The sequence below is a fragment of the Hyperolius riggenbachi genome, chromosome 3, assembly GCF_040937935.1.
Source record: "Hyperolius riggenbachi isolate aHypRig1 chromosome 3, aHypRig1.pri, whole genome shotgun sequence".
Lineage (NCBI taxonomy): Eukaryota > Metazoa > Chordata > Amphibia > Anura > Hyperoliidae > Hyperolius > Hyperolius riggenbachi.
The window spans coordinates 170,647,529-170,675,377 of NC_090648.1; the positions used below are offsets into that span (position 1 = coordinate 170,647,529).

A 27,849-nucleotide genomic window follows, 5' to 3' on the forward strand; every position below is an offset into this window, starting at 1 on the left:
AAAAACCTTTGTGCAGCATTAATACATGTTTTTGGCAGATTGTAAGCCATAGTGGAACTTATGATATAATGAATTGTATGTGTAGTTATGTTTTCTTTCCAGTACAGGAAGAGTTAAGAAACTTCACTTATCTATGCAAAAGAGCTTCTCTGAGGTCTCTGACTAATGTAGCCGAGTAGTGCTATTTTCTGAAGCACTTATACATCAAAGAAACTATGAAAGACAACTTCACATAAAATTTGACTGCAAGTAAGTTCAAAGGTTCATTAGCTCTGCTCTGTTTCATAGTTGAAAAGTGCAGTTTGTAAATATTAGAGAATGATGCAATGTTAAAAAAGCTATATAAGTGAAAATAAAAATGACTTTTCTTTGCTACCAATGTTCTATTATCTGTACGCACATACAATTCATTATATCATAATGTTTTATTTTTTCTCAGTGTAACTTTGAATGTCGCACAGACTTTGTATTGCTGTGCATTAGGCTGCGTTATACATTTTTATAACATGCGACTTTAACCTCGCACTGTAAAAGAGGCCTAATGGGTATACTGGAAGTCGCTGAACACTGAACATAAGTTAAAATCTGCACAACTAATTTTGCAGCAGTGCATGAATAATGCAACTGACTTATGGCTATTATGTAGCCAAATACTGTTTTAGACTGCTTGGGTAATTTTTGATTACTCTTTTTGGAAATGGGAGGGTTACATTTAGCACCAGGTATTTGGCTATTGCACAGCTGAAATACCTGGCCCTCAAGGCAGTGAATGATAAGATATCATTTAGGGCTTGTTCACACTAGACGGTTTTGCCCTTTTTTCAAGCGCAGGCAATTTGCAAAATCTCCCTAAAAACGCGTGTGCAATGATTCCCTACTAGAGAGAGTTCACATCTGAGCGTTTGTTTTTCCGATCCGCTCAGCAAAGCAGTGCCTGTAGCTTTTTTGAGGAGATTCCATCTTAATGGAAAGTATAAGAAAAACAAAACGCTCACAAAATCGCTTTGTGCAGCGATTGTGTTTGCGTTTCAGAATAAATACATTGTATTTATTCCTTTCCGGGTGAAAGAGTTCACTGCGTCAGGAAGTGAATTAAACCGCTCCGGAACAAACAAAAACGCACTGCCCACCCAAGCACCAGGAATCACAAAAAAGGTGTGAAACGCCCAGATGTGATCGGAACACAATGTGAACAAGGCCTGAGGGTTAGTCCTAGATTTAGGTTAGAATATATTGGGGGGGGGGGGGGGGGTTAGTAGGTTTGTTTTTGTGGCTAGTGTAAGAAGGTTATTGCATTGGGCTCTTGATGATTATGTGAGCATCTCCCAGCATGTGGATAATTTCTCCAGGCTGGAGTCCTGTGACATTGGCAATCATGTAGGTCAATAAAGCATAGCTGGCAGTGTTGAACAGCACTCCTAGGCTATGTCTCCTATGTCCCCTGATCATTGGTATAACTGACAAGAGAGCTCATTGTCCATGACATAGAACCAGCAGAGGGCATGGCAAGGGGGAAGTGCTATCAGTGGGAGATATTTGGGATTCCAGCTGCACATAATGATCCTGCCTGTTCAGTAAGCCAGCACCTATTCAGTAGGAGACCTTAGGCAAGTCTCCCTAACACTGCTACTGCCTATAGAGCGCGTCCTAGTGGCTGCAGCTCTGGCGCTTTGAGTCCGCCAGGAGAAAAGAGCGATATAAGTGTTCTTTGTTTGTTTGTTTGTTTGTTCTGTCATCTGAATTTGTCTAATGCCGAGGACACACGGTACGTTTCTGTACCGTGTATCGCCCAGCTGATAATATTCAGCTGGCCCGATAAAGCCGCTCGACCCTCGCCCGATTCTTAGCGGGGGCGAGTGGCAATCGATCCGCGGGGACGCGGCTGGGGTAGATCCGGCGGCTAATCGAGCCGCCAGTCGACCCGTGTATTTACAGCATTAAGGTGTCCATACATCAGTTGATGTATGGGGGCAGATCTACCAAGAGACAGATCTCTGATCAAATCAGATTGGAGAGAGATCTGTTGCCTGGCCAAATTTCAACATGAAATCTCTTGGGAATCGACCTTGTGATGCCACATCTGCCTCTGTACCCCGATATTCCCCCCCCCCCCCCCCCCCCCAGTGCCCCATGCAGTATTCTTTACCTGTCAATGTCTGCCACTGGTTCCACCCTCAAACACGCCCCACGTGGTTGTCAGCGTAACATGGGTGCCCATGTCGACGGAGACAGCGGCGGACACCAACAGGTAACGTATACTGTACCAAGCACTGGGGGCCACATTTTACACTAGGGGAGACAGCGGTTGGCGGTCTTTTGCATTTGTTGCTTGTCCCGATATCACAACCATTACCACCACGCACCCAATTGAGCATGTTGCCCCTATATCTTGCAGTGTGTCCAATCGATATATGCAACCAATTTCGGACCCAAATTGGCTGCTTCATCGATCGGGCATGCTCTTGCCGGCACCAATTTTCATCTGATTTTTATAATCCAATCAGATGCTAAGCCGCCTGGTGTATGGCCACCTTTGTGTGAATGACTTTCTGTAACTGGTTGGCTCTCTGCCCAGTGTAATCTGTGTGATTATCTTTATATTCAGCCCCAAAATGCATCCACTGAAAGCCATAAACTGGCCCAAGGTCTCCTTACTCTCGGGATATAAAGCCTTGGTTGTCCAAAAACTCGCTGGAGCCATTCGCATCCCAGATTATCACCCACTTTGCAGAAAGCCCTTTCGCATTTGTAGAGCCCTTCATGTACCACAAAAGCTTCATCGAGCACTCCATTCCAGAACACCCGATTCGTTGCCAGTAAAGGGAACTGATCTCGTAAGCTTGCATGCCGATGTCCCAGCTGCAGGATTTAGGATCTGTCACCTCTGCTGCTGTCACCTCTTGCACTTTCTCTTTGCAAGACTGTAACATAAACCATTAGCACTTGTTTCACTAAAAGAGAAAACTATCAACAGACAGTGTGCAATGCTCCCTCACGTTGTTTTTGAAGCTTACAGCACGCTACTTGCTCCTGAGCTCCTCCTGGACGGAGGTAGTGAGTGCGTCCCGGGCCCGGAAGAATGCTAAGCGCATGCGCGGTGACTTGCCGAACGAGGCTGAGGTTTCTGCAGTGCAGTAGAGATGGGAAGTTCGGATCTTTTCAATGATCCGGATGATTCGAATCGGATCATTGAAGAGATCCGGATCTTTGATCCGAATCTCGGATCATTTTACTACCGGAAGCATTCGGGGGTGAAATGAACAGCAGGACAGGTCTGTGGACAGGAGAAGGGGAGGGGGATGGACACACAGAGAAGGGGAGAAGATGGACAGAGGGCAGGGAGTGGACAGAGAAGGGAGGAGGGACGAGCAGAGAGCAGAAATGTTTGCACGTAATACCCACATGCTGAAGTCATATGCTTTACATGCATTTCGCCTATATGTCCATCTGTACACTTTGAAAGAAAAGGTCGCACAGTGAAAGAAAGCATTCCCAGAAAATAAGTGCAGCTGTTTAGTGCCGAGTGCAGGAGGATTATATTGCTTTTCAATCACTGTCTGCAAAGTTACTGAGCTGTGCTGAGCTGAGCCAAAAGCTTCCAATGTGATCACTGTGCAGCACTACGGAACAGCCAGCCTATACTGGGCAGCACATTGCAGCCAGTATGTGTGCTCTACACATATCTGGCAGTGGCACCCATGTCCCCTCTCTCTCATCTACCTGTCTCCCTGCAAGGCTGGCTCCCCTCCAACAGAGCGATCCCTGCTTCCAGGACCCCGCTGCCCGCTGAGAGGGGGCGTGTCGCTCCTGGCCCCGCCCCTTTTGCGATCCGAATCGTTCATTTTGATGATTTGGATGATCGACTCATAAAAAAGATTCGGATCAAAGATGCATGTACGCACACCGCCAATTACTCATATTTAATGATAACCTGCCGCAATGTCCTCCGACGTAGCACTTCTTTTAGAAGCCGCAAATTTTGCAGCTGAAAAGCATAAGTTTCAGAAGAGGAAAGATGAAGACGAGACGCCGTATATTAATCATCCTATAGGTAATTCATTCACTGGTTGTAAAGACTGTAGTGTGCTATCTAACCTTCACCCATTGTACGGCTATACAACAGCGCAGCACAACCATTCATTGCCACGAGTGCTCTAGGATTGCGGTGGACAGCAAAAGCCAGTTTGCAACAGCATAGAGTATAATATAAATGTGCATGTAAAATGAGAAAAAAAATAGTTCGTATTGTTTCTTGTAAAGCAAATACTTAGTAGGGAAGTGCTTACTTGCAGCCTCTATGATAAGAAGCCCCCTGCTTCTTGAGTCCGTGCAAGTAGGCCTGAACTCTTGCAAAGGACAGAAGGAAAACCGAGAGACATACACCCAAATATGCATTTAGAGATTTTAGTCTGTCTAATTCCCCCTAATCTGTGGCTAATCACAAGTGTAATTTGAGCTCTCAGCTCAGGAATCCCCTCAGTCCTCGGCAGAGCAGCTAATTTGTAAATACAGGATGTTAACCAATTCAGGTTTCGTCGTTTTCACGTGAGAAATGTTCACCTCCCATTCATTAGCCTATAACTTTATCACTACTTATCACAATGAACTGATCTATATCTTGTTTTTTCCGCCACCAATTAGGCTTTCTTTGGGGGGTACATTTTGCTAAGAGCCACTTAAGGCCCCGTTCACACTTGCGGTTTTGTCAAAACCGCACCGGATGTCCGGACCGCACCGTATCCGGACCGGACCTGATCCGTACGGTTCCGATCCGGTCCGTTTGCATCCGGTTTCCGTGCGGTGTGAACACGGTTGCGGTCCGGATCCGGTTTCTTAAGGAGATAACAACCTGTTATTACCTGGGGTCTGGGAGGTCAGCAGAAGGGTATGGGGTCATTGTTGGAGACAGGTGGACGTGTGGAGACCATCCGTGGATACAGAGACTGCAGTTGGGACCATGGATCCAGGCATTTTTTACTCGTATACCAGGGAATTCTATGTTGTTCGCCTCCTCGTTATCAGACTTATATCAGACATGTTGCTGCCTAGAGCTCCAGCATGAAATCGCTGCTGCCCCACCTGAACGCTGGGCCCATGTGGTCCCCATCCAAAATGCATAGGAAGTGGGGTAGAACGTCCGGTTTTTGTAGCCAGTGTGTTGTGCGCTCTCCGGTTCTCATTGGTTTCCATTGGCCGGATGGTGCAGTCCGGCTCCGCCCCGGATACGGCTGCCGGAGGAGCCGGACCAAAAAATAGCGCATGTTGGAACGGACGCCGGAGTCCGGATCCGGTCCGGATCCGGTCCGGCTCCGGTCCGGCAGAACGGACGCATGTGAACGGACGCATAGGCTTTCATTGCTATTGCCGTGCGTCCGTTCCGTCCGTTCTGCAAGCGGTCCGGCTCCGGCACGGCGATTCCGGACGGCCACCGCTAATGTGAACCGGGCCTTACTGTAAATGCATTTTAACAGGAAGAATAAGAAAAAAATGGAAAAATTCATTATTTTTCAGTTTTTAGCCATTATAGTTTTAAAATAATACATGCCTCCATAATTAAAACTCACGTATTGTATTTGTTCATATGTCCCGGTTATTACACCGTTAAAATTATGTCCCTATCACAATGTATGGCGACAATATTTTATTTGGAAATAAAGGTGCATTTTTTCCGTTTTGCATCTATCACTATTTACAAGTTTAAAATAAAAAAAATATAGAAATATTTCATCTTTACATTGATATTTAAAAAGTTTAGACCCTTAGGTAAATATTTGCATGTTTTTTTTTTTATTTTAATGTTTTTTTGTTTTTTTTTATAGTAAACATTTTATTTGGGTAGTTTTGGGAGGGTGGGAGGTAAACAATAGGTTTGTAATGTAAATGTGTGTTGATTTTCATTTTTTTTTATTTTCAGTTGTAGTATTACTTTTTGGCCACAAGATGGCGGCCATGAATTTGTTTACATGACGTCACTCTAAGCGTAACACACGCTTAGAGTGACGCATCGGGGAGGAAACAGCCAGAAAAGGCGCAGCTTCCGAGAGAAGCTGTCGCTTTTTCAGCGGGGGAGAGGAATCGGTGATCGGGCACCGTAGCCCGATTCACTGATTGCCTGGCTACCGAATCCGTGGCCGCGCTATCGGCCGCGGGAGCGCGCATGGTTCCTGGACGTAGTTTCTACGTCCAGGAACCAAAATAGGTTAACAATATGTCTGTTTCCATGAAAAGAGGAAGTAGAAACACTGCAGGTTTACTTCAGGATTTGTATCAACTGTAACAAAGAAATTTTATTTTTAAAAGGTTATGCTGTTGCTTATCTTTTAAAGCAGAGTGGATGTTCAGAGTTCGAATCCGCTTTCAGTATATGGTTACCGGTATATCCAAATATACGTTTGTAGCTGATGGTCAGTTTGTTAAATAACGGTAATGTAAAAACTATAATGCACGTTATGTGCCATACAGACGCTGTGCAGAGAGGCATGTAAGAGAAAGACTATTGGTGAAGATTTATCATGTGTCCCATGACTTTGTTTAACAATGTGATGTCCTGGGTCGCTACAGTGGTCAGTCCCATCACCCTCCGCGTAGGATAGAGATGGCTGCTTAGCAGTAGAATTATTATTTGTATTGGTGATTTATATTACACCATCATCTTTCGTGGCACTGTACAAAAGGAGAAAGAAACGTGCACCTAATATCCAGACATTGATATACGTGACATTACAGACATCGGTACATATTATAGAAGTGGTTGCCACAGTCAACAGTGCATGTTTTGTGGAAATCCAGAGAGGTAGTTAATCAACTCTGCTGAGACACTAATTACCCCACCTGTGCATGTTTGTGGTTTCCTGCAAAACATGCACTGTTGGTGGGCCTTGAGGACAGGGTCTTAAAGGATACGTCCAAGCAGAAACAAGATCTACTTACCTGGGGCTTCCTCCAGCCCCTGGCAGCCTGTCTGTCCCTCGCCGCAGCTCCGATGTCCCCGGATCCCCTCTGTTGCAGATGCTGACCTCGCCAGGTCGGCATCTTCTAAGCCTGCGGGAGCACGCAGCCGTGCCACGCCGCTCGCGATCACGTAGCCTGGCTACAGGAGTGCTCTTGCCGAGGGACACGAGTTGCTGCAAGGGACAGATAGGCTGCCAGGGGCTAGAGGAAGCCCCTGGTAAGTAGATCTTATTTTTTTTTCTTCCCCCTTGGTCGTATCCTTTAAAGGAAACACTGCCAAAAATTTAAACATTTAAAATACATGTAAACGCATACAAATAAGAAGTATTGTATGTTTCTTGCTTCCAGAGTAAAACAAGCTATACATGACTTTTCTCCTATGTTGCTGTCTCTTACAGTAGGTAGTAGAAATCTACATCTCTTCATGGGGGATTTTCATTATTTCATTTATTCTTTACAAAAGCGCACACTGCAAAGAATTTATACAAAAATGCAGGCAGACCTGTTTGCACACTATTGTGGCATTACTTTTGAGTACTTTAGAAAAAAAGAAAACCATGAGAATTTCCCATGAAGAGTTGTACTAGTCCAAAACCTGTCACTTCTGTCAGATTTCTACTAGCTACTGTAAGTGACAGCAACATAGGAGATAAGTAATTTATAGCACTCTACCCATAGGTACTATGACCCTCTGTAATGAGGCCAGTGCTGTAGAACGCGCTGCCACAGGGACACCCACTTTCCATGATTGGTTATCAACCTATGTGAGCTCATCCTCTGGTACCGTGTTTCCTCAGTTTCCATGGTCATCACGTCACAACTTCAGGATACAAGTTAATGATCTCTGTCAAGAGTGGCTACCTTAACATCTTCTTCTGGTGACCGGTAAACCCACACTGCAGCTTGAGAAGCTGGGTGACTTTGGACCAACTCATGTAGAACGGACCTGTACTTTCCTGTGGGCCTGGTTACACAGTCCGTTTGCACCCAATATGGGAATATCCATGGCGATATTTAATGGGTAACGGATGTGTTGGACTATCTTGGCATACGGCAATGGTGAGGCTATATAATGGAGTGCTCTGCTTAGGTATAGGTGAATGACTGCAACTTGACAAGTCAATAGAAAAACCGGCACTTCCTATGAAACTTTATTTGTACAATTGATGTACATAAATTGTGAACCCAACGTTTCAAGACTACACAGGGTCTCTTTTTTTTTTTTTTAAGGCAAAATGGCAGAATCTGTCAGCAGGAGGCACAACAATGGCAGCATGTGGGAGACGCATCAATGCACTCACTGTAACAGTGGTGGTCGCTGATGAATGCTGACCTAAAGTGGTTAGGCTATGTTCCCACTTCAGCAGAGAATAGACTTTTTTTGTCCATTCTCCATTCATCACAAAACTGACAGTGAATGGCTCCTATTTTATATACTAGTGACCTAAGCCTGTTTGAAAACGGCTCTAGGTCTGCGCACACCGGCCATCCACCACGAGCGCGCACACGCCCGCCCACTCCTCCTGGCCCGTCCTGCATCCAGTCCCAATGGCTGTGTCAGTGCAGGACATGTTCAGTAGTGCAAAAGCGCTGACACAGGGACATGGGACGCAGGGACACTTGTATTTTATTAGGTGGGATAGGAGCCATTCACACTTGTCACTCTGCAATGGATCTGTGGGATCCATTGCGGTAAGTGGGCCGCACTTCTGTGTAGGCTGTGATAATCCTGGAAGAGCAGACGCATTCATTATATAGCCTATGGTGGTAACGTACCTCCCCCCGGGCTCCAGCCAGACCACAGCGGACCAACAGGGTGGACACTACTTGTGGGAGAGCTGGCAGCCACTCGGGGACAGCTGTGGATGACTAGCATAAAAGTAGATGCACCCAGTAAAACTATGTGCTCAAGACAGCAAAAGATATGCAATCAAATGGAGAGACAGGAAATGTCTGGCACTATAGTTTATTAGTGCAGCATTGCAAAAAGACGTACTGTGGCAAAAACAACATTTAGAGTGCAGTTGCATGTGAGATGCTGAACATCAAAAAACATGGACATCACTGAAACGTCTATGCTGTACCTGGGTGCATTGGAGGTGGCTGATGTGGGCGCCAGAGGGTGCACGGTCCTTACGACCGTTTCGCAAGGCGGTTGCCAAGCTTCAAATGAGTTGTGCACTAAGTGTATGGAACGACAGCGGAACTAAATATGCGTCCGTGTAAGGACGCACTTCCGTTGCGCTGAAAGGGCCCGCCCTCTCCTAAGTGATTGGTCCAGAGCTCCCGCTCCAATGAAAATAAAGATGGGAGGCGACCAGCTGCTGAGGAATGGTCGCGCGCGCACGTCAGGATGACGCTGCGGGCAGCGGCCAATAGCTGAACGGCTGGGCACTGAAGCCATATGCATTGGCTGCAGTTGCCTAGTGACAGGACGCTGGCCACTGCGGCGAGTCAAACCGCCCCGCCCATGTAAACAAAGGGGCAGGGTAAGCGTGACATGCCGCAGCAGGACCAAATCCAGCGCAGAGCAACAAGTGTCCAAGCCAGCGGCCGCAACCAATAAAAAATCAGGCGGCCACTTGTACTGATCACTGAGAGTAGGAGATATTCTCGCACTCTTAGGCTTATTAGCCTATCTATAGAATGCAGCAATGGGGTGGAGAGTAAGCATGGAGCAAAAACTGGAGGGGGGTGAGAAAATGGGCTGGGGTGTACCAAAAGTGTGGGTGGAAGGAAAAAGGAAAATGAAGAGGGTGACAGTGAGGTGGGGGGATAGGAAGAAAGAGAGGGAGAAAAGAAAAAGGAAAAGTGTGTATGTGTATGGTACACTAAAGAGACAATGTCCCTCCCGCTGGCCGCACGTGATCCGGCACGAGTGGGAACCGAGCCTCCATGTTATTAGTCTGTGTGTGTATATAGATATGGGGATGGGAGGGTGGGAGTAATAGTTCCCTTTATTTGTAGTTACTCACCTTTTTATCTTTTTGTATTTGTGTTATAGGTGTAGCTAGGATATTATCTCACGAGGCTGGAATCAGTGATATAACGGTACTGCAGGTAAGGATATGTGTAGTCTGTAAAGTGTTGCTTAATGCATTAGTAATCATTGCACAGGGCCCGAGTTTCTGCCAGTTATAAAACAGTACCTTTGTTTTCCATTATTAGTTTCTGGTCTACTTTGAACTAATTTAAAGTGAACCTGAACTGGACAGGGAACAAAAAGTTAGATACTTACCTAAGTAGAGGGAAACCTCTGGATAGTTCAGAGGCTTTCCGTGTCCTCCTCAACGCCGCTGTTGACATCAGGGCTGTGCAGTCGGTACAAAAATCCACCGACTCCGACTCCTCAGTTTAGGATTCCACCGACTCCGACTCCTCTAATTTGCATATTACAATCTTGTTGATTGAAAGTATGTAACATGAAATTCGTCTCTTAACTGCTAACGGTTAGGAATTTTAAAAGACAACTGAAGTGAGAAGGATATGTAGACATACATATGCCATATTTATTCCCTTTAGTCATAGACTAAAACTAGTCCTTGGTAAGAGTACTTGTAAAAGGTACAGACCGGAACAAAGAACATCTATCAGGCCCTAGGCAATGTGACTGTGGGTACATGTAAGAGTGATGTGCAGGTACTCTGCAGGAGAATGAGGCGATTCTTCCTCTATTACACATCTGAACATGGATCAGGCCCGAGGCAATGTGACTGTGGGTACATGTAAGAGTGATGTGCAGGTACTCTGCAGGGGAATGAGGAGATTCTTCCTCTATTACACATTCTTCATGCACAATCTGAACCAGGTTTATGGGTGATAGACAACACCTCTGTGTTCAATGTGCACAACATTCTCAGTGGATTCCCTGCAGCTCTAGGGGGAGTGCATATGTAGAGTTTAGTACTACTGTGTAATAAAATAAACCTGAGACAGATGAAATTAAAGTTTTATACATATCTGGGGCTTCCTCCAGCCCCCTTCAGGCTAATCAGTCCCTCGCTGTCCTCCTCCGCCACCTGGATCTTCTGCTATGAGTCCAGGTACTTGAGCCAGTCTGGTGTAGTGCGCATGCACACACTCCGCCGCCGGGAGCGTACTACACCTGCGCAGCACTGTTGCGCAGGTGCAGAACGCTCCTGGCTGTGGAAGCGGCATGCGGCCGGACTGCGCTGACTGGCTGAATTACCAGGACTCGTAGCAGAAGATCCAGGTGGTGGAGGTGGATAGCGAGGGACTGATTAGCCTGAAGGGGGCTGGAAGAAGCCCCAGGTATGTATAAAACTTTTCTTTTCATCCTTCTCAGGTACCATTTAATTCGTAGTCACCAAACCAAATTTTAACAACATATCAAATGATTTGATTTCATGAGCAAAGAGAGTGCGTACATTTGCATAAATCAGAATCAACGCAGAATTATTTCCATCTCATTGACCATCTCTATTAGTGACACGGCTTCACATTGTTTTTGTGTATAGGGCAATCACTTTTTCACACAGGGCCATGTAGATTTGGAGTTTTTTTTCTCAGTAAATAATAAAAACCATCATTTAAAACTGCATTTTGTGTTCAATTATGTTATCTTTGACAAATAGTTAACGGTTTTTGATGAGCAGAAACACTTAAGTGTGACAAACATGCAAAAGAATAAGAAATCAGGGACGGGGCAAATAGTTTTTAACATCACTGTATACAGTCACAATCAGATGTGTATATCTGACTTTAAAAATACAGGGACTGCTTTATTGAAGCAGCACAAGTAACTAATTTTGATTGGTTTATTTCATTTTTGTGGACTAAGCACAGCTATTACTGTATGTATAAATTATTTATGATGACTATTATCTGAGAAATAGAACATTTTATCATATTTTCTGTTTTAATTACAGTTTAAATTCATTAGGAGTCGGAGTCGGTGCAATTTTTCCTGACTCCGACTCCAGGCACCCAAAATTACTCCGACTCTCCGACTCCACGACTCCGACTCCACAGCCCTGGTTGCCATGCTTAGATCCTCTAAACATATCTGACAACAGCATGTAGCATATGTTCTCATGGTCACGCTTTCTGGATGTACAGGCGTGGCTGTACTGTGCTTGAGAAGGCGCCTGAAAGGTTCAGTTTATCCTATTTAAAGGATACCGGAAGTGACACGTGACATGATGAGATAGACATGTTAATGTACAGTGCCTAGCACACAAATATCTATGCTGTTCCTTCTTTTCTTTCTCTGAAACAGTTAAATATCAGGTATGTAAGTAGCTGACTCAGTCCTGACTCAGACAGGAAGTGACTACAGTTTGCCCTCACTAGAAAGCAAGAAAAATGGGAATTTCTCATCAGTGAGGGTCACACTATAGTCACTTCCTGTCTGAGTCAGAACTGGGTCAGCCACTTACATACCTGATATTTAACTCTTTCAGGCAGAGAAAGAAAAAAAAGGAACACAGCATAGTTATTTGTGTGCTAGGCATTGTACATACACATGTCTATCTCATCATGTCACGTGTCACTTCCGGTATCCTTTAAAGGGAACCTGAGGTGAGAGTGATATGGATGCTGCCATATTTATTTACTTTTAAACAATACCAGTGGCAGTCCTCCTGATCCTGTGCCTCCAATACCTTTAGCTATAAACCCTGAACAAGCATGCAGCAGATCAGGTACTCTGACTCAGGTGACTCAAGTTTTACTGAATCAGCTATATGCTTTTTCCAGGGTTTTGACTCAGACACTACTAATGCCAGAAGATCAGCAGCTCTGTCAAGCAACTGGCATTGTTTACAAGGAATTAAATATGGCAGCCTCCATATCCTACTTACCTCGGGTTCCCTTTAATATTGGTTAAAGCATACCAGTAACCCTGAGGAAAATAGTTCATATTCACCCAAGAAGAGGGAAGGCTCTGGATACCTTACAGCCTTCACAGTCCTCTTTGTGTCCCCTTGTTCCACTGCCAGGGCCGCCCATTCCAGCAACAGACTTTAATGTCAAAGAAGCCTTTGGGTCTCCTCGGAAAGCTACAGAAGTACTTGGGTCCCCAAGTACTTCCAAAGACAAGTGGTTCTGTCCTGCGTGAGCGTGGATTGGTGCATGTGCAGTACAGACCTGCTCATCTTTGGAAGTATTCAGAGACCCGAGACAAGATGCAAGAGGCAGTGTTCTCTCCAATGTTATCCAGTGGCTTACTTAGAAATACCATTACCGGTAAGTTGAAGTTTTAGAATGTCCGAATAGATTCATCTAGAATTGAAACCATAGGTTGATTTTCCAGCCAATATTTACACAAGTGGAGTAGCAAGCTTGGTGCACATAGCGTAGCTCGGATCTTGTAGGTAGCATGTGTCGCAAGTATCATGTGCGTTATGCGTCATTTTAGACAGTTGGTGATTCAACCCCATTGTCTTAACATCTACTGCTTTGGTCAACTTCTAATCTGCACAGTAGAGGAGGCTGGCTGCATAGTCCTTGCTTTGTCTGTACTTTTCAGAGAATTGTGCTCAAGAGAGAATTCTTCCTCTGCACACAGAGAGATTCAGAGAAATTTTGGAGAACACTAGAAAAGTAAGTACTCTTTTTAATGGAATATGTTGGCGCTTTATTAATCAATAATAATATGTATTGCTTTAGTTTTTTATTTACTTTTCAATATCAGTTTTCAAGGAATATTAACGTTCAAATGCGTACATGTAGTTTTTTTGGGCTTGAGTCAGAGAGATAATTTATTGAACTGTGTTCCAGGCGGCTCTGCTACATGATACTGTTGAAGATACCGGCACGACATTCCTGGAAATCGATGAGAAATTTGGACAGGAGGTCAGGAAGATTGTGGAGGAGGTGACTGATGATAAGACATTGCCAAGGATGGTGAGAAAGCAGAAGCAGATTGAGCATGCACCACACAGCAGTCACAATGCCAAGCTGGTCAAATTGGCCGATAAATTGTACAACCTGCGGGATTTGAATAGAAGCACTCCAAAAGGTAGATATCCTTGTAAGATAAAATACTTGCCTTTGTCTATGGAAATGTTTGAATTAGGAAAATATTGTCTATCGGACAACTTTTTTTTTTCTTTCATCAACCAAAGGTTTATTGAGTAACAAGACAGTACAAACAAATGAATCACACTGTCAAAATGTAGTAACACATGCCACAAATACGGCGTAAAGGGTAAAAAAAAGGATCCTAGACCATACAGGTAGTATGAAAAATAGTAACGTTAAATAGTAACATTCCCAGACTTTAAGGTATTTGCCAGGACACTTCCTATGTTGGTCGTTCAATATCTTATAGTGAAAGCAACGGTTAACCTTAGCTTTCCAGTCGTCAAGTGGAGCAGGTCTGGGACAACCATCGAAAAGCAATACATTGTTTAGCTGCAAACAAAGTTTCTATAAGGAGCATCTTATCAAACTTAGAGGCATCTTCATCTAAGACATTCAAAATGCAGGTTTTTATATCAAGGGGGGTAGGGGAACCCATAACATCATGCAAGAAAGCTGACTTGCTTCCAAAAATCCTGTAAAGGGGGACATTGCCATAATAAATGGAGAAAGGTAGGGTTTGTCTATTGGCCAACTTTAAAAGATTGAGCGTAAGCTTTCAGTGTATACTGTAGTAATATCATTTTCAGACTCTGTAGAAAAGATTATAATCTGACAAAGGTAGTACTATATACTGAAAACTCACTCTTTGAATCTTTTACAGTTGGCTAATAAATGGTATCATCCTAATTCAAAACTTTCTGCCTTCACCGATGGCTAACATGGTACCGTACTTGTCCTAGCCTAGGACATTTATGTTGTAGAACCATCTCTATAAGTATGTGTGTATGTATACTAGCAAATTTGTGCTGTTGGGCATAGCTCAGATCTGCATGGATATGCTTAGGCTTATAAACCCTTTGACTTTTTTCTTCCCATTCTATGTCCACTACTACTTGCTTCTCTTTCCACTTTGTGCCCACTACTGCCTCTGATTCTCTGGTTTATGCTCTTTTTCAGATTTCATACTTCTGTCACTCTATGCCCACACCCACCATTATCAGTTCCTGCTCTGTTTCTGTGACACTCCTATTGCTCTATCTACCACCTTCTCTGTCCCTTTTGACCTTCCTCTGTGTCCACCAGGTTCTTTGCTGCTCCTGATGCTATCTGTCCTCCCCAGCTTATTCACACTTGTAGTGTCTTTGTGCTCCCTCCTGTGCAGCTTCACAGTTTTTTTTATTTCTTCAGCCACTCAGTACCTACCTAACAATTTTTCTAGACCTTTTTTGCACCCTCTGGCCCTCCCACTTTCTTTGCTTTTTATCGTCTTTTCTTTGTCTCTCTCACCTTCTCTTTCTGCTGCACATTACCCTTTCAAACTGCTTCACTCCTTCCCCAGCTCTGTATCAGACCCTTTTCTAGCTCCGTAACCTCCACACCTTTTCTGTCTTATCCCAGTCCTAACTTCCATTTTATTGCCTTCTGCTGTAAGCCCCACGCTACCCATCAAAGGAAGATTCATCAGGTGCAGAATAATGGTTGCCTACTGTGGGTGCTACATTGATTTGAATAAGGATCTGACTCCCTAAAGGTGCGTACATACGCACTACAAAAGGAAACGCCGGACCCTCCCTCCGGTGCCGTCTTTAGCCGACAGTATGCGCGTGTGTACGCGCTGTCAGCGGATCGCTCAGAAACAGCCTTATCAGTCCGCCGACAACGAGTACACACGCGCATACTGTCGGCTAAAGAACGCCCAGCGGGAGGGTCCGGCGGACCCGTTGTTTCCTTTTGTAGTGCGTGTGTACGCACCTTAAGTGCTGACTGTGTTGCACAATTAGAGCAACCCGCTTTGCGTAGGTAAAACAAGTGGTGTTAGGGTAATGCTACCCTAGCATCTGCGCATTGCCTGCTGAATGTACAATGCCCACGACATAGTCGGTGTAAGTAGCACATAGCAACTGTACTGCTATTTAGTGAACGTGGATGAAGTCTTTAAGCTAATCATTCACAACTAATAGCCATCAGCTCTAGCTGCGGGTATTTGGTCATTTTTACTACTTTACCTGTTCTATGCACCTCCTCATCACCTCTTTCTGAGTTGTTTTTTTTCAATTCTTTTTATTATTATTATAATTTTTCTAGAGTTTCAGCAATGCTGCCTAATTTATTATACAGCACTGCATAAAATATAGTTGTTTTTTTTAATTGCAATGTGTATAAAATGCAAGAAAAACAAGCAATAACAGTTTTTGTACACACCAGAATAAATGACCAAAAATTAATTTGGAAATAAGAATTATACACACACAAAGCAAGTGAATTAGCTGCATACTTTTGAGTACTACATACTACTGCTGTTTGCAAAGTGTTTTCCAGAGCAAATATGATAAATACTGGATACTTTTGAGCAAGAGATCAAAAATACTGTACTACATCTGTTTCCCCTGTAAGCCTCCCCATCATTTCTCATGTACTTCTGTGCCCCCCCCCCCCCCCCTTCTTCCTCCTGTCTTTTTGTGCCTCATGTCCCCCTGTGCCTCTTCCTGTCATTCTGTGCCAACTCATGACCTTCTGTGGCTCTTTCTGCCTTTTTCTGTCCCTGTGTACCTCCTCATGTCCTTTAGTGCCCTCTCTGCCTTCCTGTGTCCTATCTGTGCATCCTCTCTCCCATGTGCCCCCTGTGTGACTCCTCTTCTCCCCCGTGCCTCATCCTGCTGCCACCAACACCCCTTTTCTTCCCTTCTCACCTTTGGCGATATCCCACACCACTCCGAGAAGATCTGCGGAGGTCTCTTTCCCCACTTCCTTTATCACGTAAATGATATAATCAGGCCTGGCACAAATTCGAAATGGTGGGCCATTCGTACGTAGGCCATTTGTATCACGGGGACTACCTTTACTTCTTCTTTCTGAACACTAACTAATTTTATACTTAATGGTTGAGTACTGTAAGTGTAACAACATATTTCTGTTCCCTAGGATGGTCACAACAACGAGTTCAAGAATATTTCCAGTGGGCATACCAAGTCGTGATGGGTCTACGAGGCACAAATACAGAAATGGAACAAAAGCTGGATGAGCTGTTTAAAGAGCGGGGTGTTGCTGCTTAATTCCTCAAAACGCACTAATCTGTCATAAATGTTTCAGCAAACTATGCAGTCTCATGCCATTCGAGAACCGAAGCACAACTTGTAAATGAGGATCTATTGGTCAAGAGGGTTTCCAGTCTGTTCTCTAGTGTTAATATGCACTTCTGTGTCAAATAAACCTTGTGTGGCCTGTTACAAATATTCCTTCTCAACCCGTGTGTGATATCCAACTAAGATCATTTGGCAAGCAAAAACATGTATTAATTTCATGTGTTAGTGTACTTATAATGGCCTCAATTCACTAAGCTTATCTCCTGTCTTTAATAACTCTTCTAGAGTTGTTACCATGGTGATAAGGCATGTAGTATTCAGGAAACATTTTACCTCAGGCAAACCTAAAGTTAACTCTTCTGTCTTTAAGTTAACTCTTTAATCCTTAAAATAACTCCAGAGTTAAAGACAGGCTGTTCATTAACTGTGTGTGAAAATAACTACAGAGGAGGTAAATTATCTACAGAGGAGGTAAATTATCTACAGAGGAGGTAAATTAACTACAGAGGAGGTAAATTAACTACAGAAGAGGTAACGTAAGGAATGAAGAGATAAGATAACTCTCTTACTGTGTGGAGGTAAGTTTTCTCTTGCCTTATTATCTCCAGCATGATCTTAGTGAATTGAGGCCAATGTCTTAAAATAGGACCTTGATTAATAATGCCCTATATCTGCATCATTGACCCCCAGTTTAATATACAAGTATGTCAACCTCAGTATGTATGATATATAAGCTGTTACACTTACTTAGCTTAAACTTCGCTAAAACTGATCATAGTGCAATTGTATTGGTGTATACGTAATCCTTTTAGTGCCCATTTGGCACATAGCACAACTAGCCTTATGTACACAACACGGCCAATGCTTATATAACCTGTTACGCTCTTTGTATTCTGTGTAACTGGTGTAAGTATCGACAACATTGCAGTGCCTGGCCGTTTTACTGCAGCTGCATGAAAGTATCCCATTGTGTACTGATCTTTATTTGACTGATATGCTTTAAACCACATGTGTCGAACTCCAGGCCTGGAGGGCCGGATCCATGCCAGTGTTTAGGATGGCCTGAGAAAGAGAGGAATGTGCTCTATCTGATGGACCACACCTTTCCTGATTCAGTCCACTCAATTCATTTGAGCTTTGTCTAAAATGTGTGAGGACCTCGGCCCTCGCAGGACCGGTTGGACATCCCTGCTTTAAACTATTCCCACTGTTTCTACAATTGTAAATGGACTCTCTATGCTCAGTATCTTTCCTCTGCTGAAGTGCTGATAACATCTGCAAACACTGAGGCTCCAAAGGCTCATACACAGGCCCAACTTAATGCACAACCACCACACAACAAGTTGTTTACGTACACACACGCCAACCAACTCACTTAAACACACATCCCAACCTGCCTGATAGTTGGTCAGATTGATCCACCGATTGGATCTGGCAAACAAACAGTTATCAGTTGGTAATCTGGTTGTTTGTCATCTGTACACACCCAACTTATTTTCCAACAGACAAGTTTAGAAGATAGTTGGACAGATTGTTGGTTGGTGTGTATGAGCCTTATTAATTAAAGGTGCCCATACATCTCCCTCTGATCGAATTTGATTAGAAAGGGACATGTTAACTGCCCATATTCCACAGACTGATTTCCAATAAATTTCAGCATGTAATCTATCCAAAATTGGCTTAGCGCCACGACCTACTTGGCCGTCCCCTAGAGTGGCAAAGTGTCCCCCTGATGCCTGTACTCCATACAATCTCACCTGTCAGCCAGTATAATTCCTGGACGTCACCGCTGTGTGAGGCCAAGAATTGCGCCCATGGACAGGTTAGATTTAAAACTCCACACGAACAAGGCGGACACCAGAGGGTCTATCAGTCGTTGCGATATCAAACGCCATTACCGCCAGACACCCAATCGAGTGATTACGACTGAGATTTTCTAGCATGTCCGATGAATTCTTTTGATTTTAGCTCAAAATCGATCGAAACATCGATCAAGAAATGTTGCGGCACTAATTTTTAATAAAATTATTAATAAAATACCTTTTAAGGCCCCAGCAAGCAAGAAAATACTAGAAATAGGCTTGGTATTACAGTACTTCTCTACTTTTTAGTACTTTTTCAATTGTTAGGTGCTGAAAAGGTTTTTTTTATGGATAAGATGAAAAATTATCTCCTGGGAGAAAACACAGAAGATAAATTAATGGAATAGGGCTCTGAGTGTGGGACTGCTGCCTATGGAGACCTAATTCTTGTAACATAAATGGCAACAGTAATAACCTATTTAAAAAAAAAAAGTTTAAAGCAGTTATGCAAGTATATTGCAGTATTGATGGGAGTCTCATATAAAATGACTATATTTTAGCAAAATACACAATGAAGTTGAGACTGTGGCACTCGCCAACCTAGCATGCTGTCAGTGGTCAGCATCCCCTCTCCTCCAATAGTGTGGAATGACTGCCTCCAATCCGTTGTACTCTCTTATAAATGCAGAAGCAAGATTTAAACAAGTGTTTGGCAAAGAAGAAAGAAATGTGCGCCATCCAGCCACAATTAGTATATTTATTTGAAATTCACAAGTGAAAGCAGAAAAATACTGGCTGCAATCAAACAAAGGAATACTCCATGCATCTATTGAAGTGTATATCAGGAGCCATGGAGAGGGGTACAAGGTGTGGCTGCGTGGGCACTAGGAGTCATTCACAGCGGCCGCTTCGTGTGTATCACGCTTGTTCATCTAGAAGCCGGATGGCATGTGTTTTCTTTCTTCTTTGCGAAAGTCAAATAATTTTAACCACTTTGCATCCAGACCTTGTTTCCTCCTTATGGACTAGAGCCGTTTTGACGTTTTAGCCATGACCCTAGTTAATCAGCAATATCTTTATCCCTACTCATGACACCTAAATGATCTATATCCCATTTTTTTTCAAGACAAACTAGGGGGTATGGGGGGTATTTTGTACTAAGAAAATAGTTGTTTTGGGAAAAAAGAAGAAAAAAAATAAAATGCATGATTTCTCAGCTTTTACCTGTTCCAGCTTAAAAATAAAAAATTGCTACTGTCATAAAAACCATGCCACTAGTATTATGTCCCCCAGAATAAATATCCAAATGTGTCCCCAGTATCAGCCCCCCCCCAAGGATAGTTAGATATGTCCCCAATATAAGCCCCCCAGTATAGTCAGATGTGTCCCCTGCATTTGCCACCCCCAGCATAGATTGTCAGATGCGCCCCTAAGAATAGTGCTCCTAATTATAGCCAGATGTGCCCCTGGGATCAGCATTCCCCCATTTTAGCCAGATATGCCCCCAGGATTAGCACCAGCCCCCCCATCATAGCCAAATGGGCCCCCGGTATTAGATTATCCCCCCCCCCCCCCAGGGTAGCCAGATGTGCCTGACACCCCCCCCCCCCCCGGTTAGCCAGATGTCCCCCAGTGATCTAACATCCCCCCCAGGATCGATAGCCAGGTACCCCCCCCCCCCCCCCCATCAGACAGCCCCCTCGGTGCATAAATAGTGTTAAAAAAAATCCTCCAGCAAGCGGCCTCACTCGCCTTACCTCGTTCCTGCGACTATCCTGAAGCCCAAGCCTCCGATCCCCGCTCTGCAGTCAGCCCCGAATATCGGCCTATGGCGAATATCCGGTCCCGGCTTGATGACGTCATCAAGCCGGGACCCGGCAACAAGCGGCTGAATGCAGAGCGGGGATCGAGCTTCAGGATAGTCGCAGGAACGAGGTAAGGTGAGTGAGGCTGCTTGCTGGTGGTTTTTTTTCAACGCTTTATGCACGGAGGGGGACAGATGAAGGATCGCTGCAGTTGACTACTACAGTGATCGTTCATGGGAGGAGGGTGGACTAATTGGCTACAAGGGAACATGTTCCCTTTCGCCAATTAGTAATGCAGCTGACAGTTCCTGGGGCTGCGCTCTGAAGCGCACCCGATCGTGCACAGCAGGGCTGCAAACAGGTCAGTATATCTACGTGGCTGTGGCTTGGAGGGTGCCACAGCTGACGTAAATATACTGTAGTGGTGGAGTAAGTGGTTAAGTACAGTTAGGCCCCTTTTACACTTGCACACTGATTGCCCTGTGTTACACTTCCCTGCTGCAAGGGCCATGCAAGTCTATGGAGACTTGCCCGCTTCATGCGATGTGGTGCGCAGGAAGTATCAGTCGCTGCATTCCCAACGCAATGTCTGCAATGCATTGCTAAATCCCAGTGATGTACTTCCTGCCCAGCAGGATGGGGTCAAGCCTATGCATATGACCCTGTCGCTACACCATTACGCAGGGTCATATGAAGGCTCATATCTGCGGTGTGATACGGTGCTCACACCACATTACAAATATTAGGTGTAAATCCGGCCTCAAAGTAAACCTGTGACTTTAAACAAAGAGAGTTGCATACATACTTTGGTAGATGAAAGCCTCTGTGTCCTCCAGAGGCTTCCCATTTCCTCTTTGAGACACTGGTCCAGTGCTGGGACCCCCTGGAAGTTGGCGGTTGGTTCTCGGTTGTAAACGAGCATGGCCGCACTGCACAGGCGCAGGACGTCTTGCCCCTGCTCAGTAGCACGAAGCTGCTTGGGCTCGGCTTTTTCCGCTGTACAGTGCGGCTACGCTCTTACAAACCAGAAGCACAGCTGCATGTTCAGGGGTAGCAGCATTTACTCTGGATTATCCAGAGGCTTCCATCTACTCAGATAAGTATCTAAATGGGGAAATTTTTTTCCTTACAGGTACACTTTAAGTTTATTGGAAAAACGATGGTGAAAATCTATAGAGGAAATTGTTGAAATCAATAATGGTGTAGAAATTAATAGCAAAAAATCAAAACAGCAAATCCATAAAGCAAGATAAATCTATATAGAAAATCGATAGAGAAGATCGATAGAGCTATAGAAATCAAATAAGTAAATCGATAGAGCGAGAGAAATCTATATACAAAATTGATAGTGGAAATCAATAGTGCTAAAGAAATCAATAAAGAAATTGCTAGATAGTAGTAGTCTGTAGCGATATCACTATCTCTATCAATATCTCTCTTTCTATTAATATTGATCTCTCCATAAATCAATATCGATATCTCTGGCACAGGATTATAGTATTTGCAAGAAGAAACATATTAACCATTTAAATCATGGTGATCTAAAAATCATTAATCAATTTATAGCAGCATAAAAAGAGCAAATAATCCCCCTGTACAATTGTAAACTAAAGGCCCATACACACGTCGGACTTTTGCAAACGACGGGTCGTTTGAACGTCCCGTCGTTCAGTCGTCCGCACGCGAAATTGGGTGGGTGTACAGACTGTCGTTGGGGTGATAAGACTGGTCTTGAGCCCCCCCCCCCCCCCCGATCGCTGAAAATCAGTCTCATCACCCAAACGACAGTCTGTACACACGCCCGATTTCGCGTGCGGACGACTGAACAACGGGACGTTCAAACGACCCGTTTGCAAAAGTCTGACGTGTGTATGGGCCTTAATTGTACAATGATATGCAAACTACTTCTTGTGGTAGATGTGAATGAAATGTTCAGATTATTTCAGACTTGTTTACTGCTGCTGGATTTGAACTCACCACCTTGTGGCACCAGACCCAACCACTTATCATATAAGCCACCACTTGGTGCAATAAACCCAGCTTGACTCAAAAGTTGTAACCAGCTATGTATAATTATCACTGTGTTTTCTAAAACACGCTGACGTAATTGGTTTGATTTTTAAAAGCGATTCCAGGCATGTAGCTGGCAATTCTCTATTAAGGGCCCGTTTCCACTATCGCGAATCCGCATGCGTTGTCCGCATGCGGATTCGCACAGCCAATACAAATGGATGGGCCTGTTTCCACTTGTCAGTGTTGCTGTGCGTTTTTCTGTGCAGGATTTTTCTGCACGGCAGAGCCCTCAGAATTCACCTGCGTGTGGAATGCAGGCGAATCGCACACAATGTATTTAATAGGGAAATCGCATGCGTTTTCCCTATGCGTTTTTTTTTACCAATGTACCAATGTAAATTCACACAGGCAGTGACATGGTTAAAATCGCATATACCCTCACCTATGCGAATTCGCATGCGAATTGGCGACAAAAAACGCATGCGGAATCGCAACCGCATGCGATTTCATCAGCGGTGGAATCCTGGCGATTCTGCACCGCAATAGTGGAAACGAGCCCTTATGCCTATTAATTTTTGGAGCGCTTTGTGTAGCGATTTTATCCTTCTTCTACACTTTGACCTGGAAGAGATCAACTTTTCTAAATGAAAAAAAAAATGCTAGGAAAATCGCTTTGTTCTAGCGTCTTTTTAGAGCGTTTTTCCTCTTTTACTATACTTAACATTGAGGTGTAATTGCATCAAAAATGCTGCAGTACCCGTTTGCATTTGGGAAAAAAATCACATTGCTCTGGTGTGATCCATCCCATGCAAGTTTTTAAAAGCACTCAGAAGCGCTCTTGGGGCTTGATTCACAAAAGCGTGATAACTGCTAGCACGGCAGTTATCATGTGATCTGCCGTGCGTGAAGGTTTGTGCGCGTAAAGGATTACGCTGAGTGTTAAACGAAGGCTTGCGTGAAACGATCACATGATCGGGCGCAAACCTTCGATTACACGCAAACGTAATCCTTTACGCACGCAAACCTCCGTGCGCGGCAGATTGCGTGATAACTACCGTGCTAGCAGTTATCACACTTTTGTGAATCAAGCCCCTGTTGTGCACCAGTCTTGAGTTTTGTGTTTATTTTCATTAATAAAGAAAATCGATAGAGCTATGGAAATCGATAAAGCTAGAAAAAACACGATAGAGCTAGAAAAAATTGATAGTGAAAATTGATAGAGCTAGATAAATTGATGCCCTAAATCAAATACAGGAAATTTAGAAAATCATTACAGGAAATTGATAGTGCTAAAGAAATCGATAGAGAAAATTGATAGATGTAGGGGAAAAAAAAATCCATAAAGCTAAAGGAAACCATCAGTGATCCAAATCCACCAATATTTTTCAGGCAGCATAAAAAGAGATAAAGAAGACCCAATGATATGCTAATTAGCCTTATTTTAGCCAGACGACATACTAATTACCTCCACTTCTCCTGGTCCATGTATGAACTCACAGTCACATTAGGCAACAAAGACCAATCACTTATCATACAAGCCAACACTTACTACTAAAACCCAGCTTGAAAAGACTGAAATCTGCAACCAGCTATTCACCTAATCATGGTTTGCTACAAGTATTAGCTATAGCACAGCCATGAGCTGCAAGAGGGTTGTGGTGCATCATGTTAGGGCACTAATACACTGTCTCTTGGGTCACAGATTCAAGCCCTGCGCTTTACAAGTCATTATTTCTTAAGATTTTTTTTTCTAATTTAATCTGTCTGAAGTTTTGTGTTGATTTTCATCAATGCAGGACATCAATACAGCTTGAGAAATCGATAGAGAAAATCAGTACAGAGAGAGAAAATCAGTAGAGGAAATACTCTACTGATAATAGCGCTATAGAAATAGATATAGAAAGTCAATAGATGAAATAGAAAATAAAGCTAGAGAAAAATCGATAGAATAAATCGATAGAGCTAGAAAAAAAACATGGGATAAATCGATGGGGCTGGAAAAAATCGATAGAGAAAATGTGTAGAGCTAGGGTAAATTGATAGAGGAAATCAATAGAGCCAGAGAACGTCATAGTGAGAATCAATAGAGAAAATCGATAAAGCTAGAAAAAATCGATAGAGCTAAAAATGTTGAATAATGAAAATTGATAGCGCTAAGGAAAATCAATAGAGGCAATCAATAGAGCTAGAGCACTCAATAGTGAAAATCAATAGAGCTAGAGCACTCGATAGAGGAAATCGAAAAAGCTAGAAAAAAAATTGGAGGAAATCAATAAAGCTAGAAAAATCGATAGAGGAAATTAATAAAGCTAGGAAAGCTCAATGTAACTTTAAATATCCAGACATAGATTCAATAACACATGATTGTAGGACTTGCAAAGTGTTAACCCTTTTAATATTATTTAATAATTATAAGCACCAACATCATCTGCAGCACTGTACAGAGTACAGTTTTGTCACTAACTGTGCCTCAGAGGAGCTCACAATTAACTTATCTGTATGTTTTAGGGATGGGAGGAAACGCACACAGGCATAGTGAGAACATACAAACACTGTGCAGAGGTTGACATGGCTGGGATTCAAACCGGGTACCCAGTGCTGCAAGGCGAGAATGCTATCCACTAAGCCACCACATGCACATGTCTGTGTGGTACACTTATTTAGGTATTGGTAAAGAGTAGTTTTGGTGTTTTTGTGTACTTTAGTATGCACATTTTTGGAATGAGTTTTTTTAAAAATCATTCTGTCTACATATTACATTAATGTTTATTAAGTGAAACTTAAATGAACCTAAAAAAGTTTCACCTGGGGCTTCTAGCAGCCCCCTGCAGCCACCCTGTTCCCATGCCGTCACTCCTCGAAGCTCCTGTTTCGATTTTGGCGACAGAGCCAGTCACCAGCCACTGCGGCTGCATGACCCTGGCCGCGCATGTGCTACATCACGATCCGGTGTAATGACAGAATGAGCAGCCCAGCACGCTGAAGGGAAACGTCATCACGTACTAGAGCATTGGGCTACACGTCATCAGAACGAGACAATGTAAGACGCATGCCCATGTTTCTGCGGCTGCCTCCGCCCACCACCAGCACTGTCATCAGCATAATAGCCTCCTACTGCCCTCACCGATATCCTCCGCATCATTTTCTGCAATGTAAATATAAAAATGGCATTGGATTAGAGAGGTGCTGATTCTGTTATATCCTTGTATTGCCTGATAGAGGATGGTGAGAGGGGGGATGTGGTGTTGCTGCGCTCAACCATCTATTACAATTCGGCGGCGAGGGGCGGAGCAGAGCAGCACTAAAAAATGATACTCTATACCTAAGTTTCTTCACGCTGCAGTGAGGGGGGATGACGCAGCACACACGTACTACAGCCGCATGCACAGAACCAACAGAGCTGTTCAATCTGCGGGGCTGCCCATTCTGTCACTACACCGGCCGACGGGAGTGTTGCATGCATGTACAGCACGCTTCTGGTAGGAAAGCACTGACTAGGAAAACTCATCTTGAAAAGATTCAAAGCTGTAACCAGCTATGCACCTTATTATGGTTTGATACAAGTAACAGCAATAGAACATCCATAAGCTGCATGAGAGCTGTGGTGTATCATGTTAGTTGTTAGGTCACTGATGCACTGTCTCTTGGGCAGATTCAAGGCCTGTTTTTTACAAGTAATTATTATTTTTTTTTTTTAAATTCTTCTTCATTTTGTCTGGAGTTTTGCGTAATAGAGCTAGACAACTTCGATAGAGAAAAGTAAAGTAAACCATATAGAGCTAGAGAAATCAATAAAGAAAATCGGTAGAAAAAATCGATAGAGCTAGAAAAAAATGGAAGAGAAGATTGTGAGATCTAGGGAAAATCAATTAATTGATCATTACAAAATACTGGAAGAATGGATTAGTGTTGGACAATTAATTTCCAAAACTGAATATAAGCTCAAACACTGTACAGTACTCCCTGCAGATAGGGGCAGAACACACGTGCAGATGCTCACATGGCTGGAATACAAGGTGGGGACCCAGCACCGCAAGGCGAGAGTGCTATTCACTAAGCCACCATGCTTCCCGGGAATCATAATGACCACTTATATTTTTATTTTTCATATTTTATTTTTTTTATATGACATGCTAATTATCTCCACTTCTCTCAGGCTGTATTTGAACTCACTTATAAAATTCCTTTTTTTGTATAGTGCTTTTCTCCTGTTGGACTCAAAGGCTATCATTCATAAAGCATTCTCGCATGCGGAAATGCTGAAAACAGTTCACTTTACCGAGCACATAGAAAAATGTGTATTCATAAAGGCAGTTTCCACTAGAGATGGCACGAACGGTTCAAACTTTCCCGGAAGTTCGGTTCGCCCCCATAATGCTCCATTAGGGTCAACTTTGACCCTCTACATCACAGTCAGCAGGCACATTGTCACCAATCAGACTACATTCACTCCTGAAGCATCACCCCACCTTATAAAAGGCAAGGTTTTACTCACTTGTCTGCCTACAGTAATTCGTTAAGGGACAGCTGCTGACAGTCTCTGCTAGGGAAAGCTTAGGTATGCTCTTTTAGGCTTGTTAGCTTGCTCCTGGCTGATTGTTATTCCTTATATTGCACCCCACAACAGCTCCCTCCTCCGAAGGAGGAGGGTCTTATCTTCCAGGGAATTGTAGGATTTCAAAAGCCAGCTCACAAACATTGGCTGTGAATCGAACCCAGGTCTAGTGCTTGGTAGGCAGCTCTCCTCACCGCTATACCACCACCAACACTATATGCTGAAGCCAGCCTAGCATGTACCATTATGATATATCCAAGAGACAAATGAGCTTGCTTAGGGATTTGTAGGATGTCAAAAGCCAACTCACATACATTGGCCAGGAATCGAACCCAGGCCTACCACTTGGTAGGGTGCGATCCTAACCATTATACCACCAACACAACACACTAAAATGCTACATGCTGAAGCCAGCCTAGCATGTACCATTGTGATATATCCAAGAGAAAAATTAGCTTGCTTAGGGATTTGCTGGGAACACACTTAGCAGAAACGCTAGCATTGCAAAAACCGCTGCGTTTTTGCCTGCAATGGTAGTCAATGGGGCGCATCAGAAAACGTACATAAAAACGCATATGCATTTTGTATAAGTT

At 43.7% G+C, this 27,849-nt stretch overlaps 1 protein-coding gene and 1 pseudogene across 2 annotated transcripts; one reads left to right on the forward strand and one right to left on the reverse strand.

Annotated features, from left to right (window-relative positions):
- Positions 1–1,287: 1,287 nt before the first annotated feature.
- Positions 1,288–3,092, reverse strand: LOC137562242 (thymidylate synthase-like; annotated as a pseudogene).
- Positions 3,084–17,231, forward strand: HDDC3 (HD domain containing 3). 2 transcript variants are annotated; one of them, XM_068272485.1, is made up of 5 exons: positions 3,084–3,134; positions 3,889–4,051; positions 9,956–10,011; positions 13,693–13,933; positions 16,921–17,231. In XM_068272485.1, the coding sequence occupies exons 2-5, from the start codon at positions 3,940–3,942 to the stop codon at positions 17,049–17,051; spliced, it is 540 nt and encodes a 179-aa protein (XP_068128586.1). In that variant the 5' UTR covers positions 3,084–3,134; positions 3,889–3,939; the 3' UTR covers positions 17,052–17,231. The 2 variants fall into 2 exon arrangements, with proteins under 2 accessions (XP_068128586.1, XP_068128587.1); XM_068272486.1 differs by lacking the exons at positions 3,084–3,134; positions 3,889–4,051 and adding an exon at positions 3,228–3,272.
- Positions 17,232–27,849: the final 10,618 nt, after the last annotated feature.

Excerpts from the sequence above, each read along its gene's own strand:
- HDDC3 (XM_068272485.1), top strand. The coding sequence starts at position 3,940 with ATGTCCTCCGACGTAGCACTTCTTTTAGAAGCCGCAAATTTTGCAGCT. Across the intron at positions 4,052-9,955 it reads GTATATTAATCATCCTATAG|GTGTAGCTAGGATATTATCT; the intron begins GTAATTCATTCA and ends TTTGTGTTATAG. Across the intron at positions 13,934-16,920 it reads GAATAGAAGCACTCCAAAAG|GATGGTCACAACAACGAGTT; the intron begins GTAGATATCCTT and ends TCTGTTCCCTAG.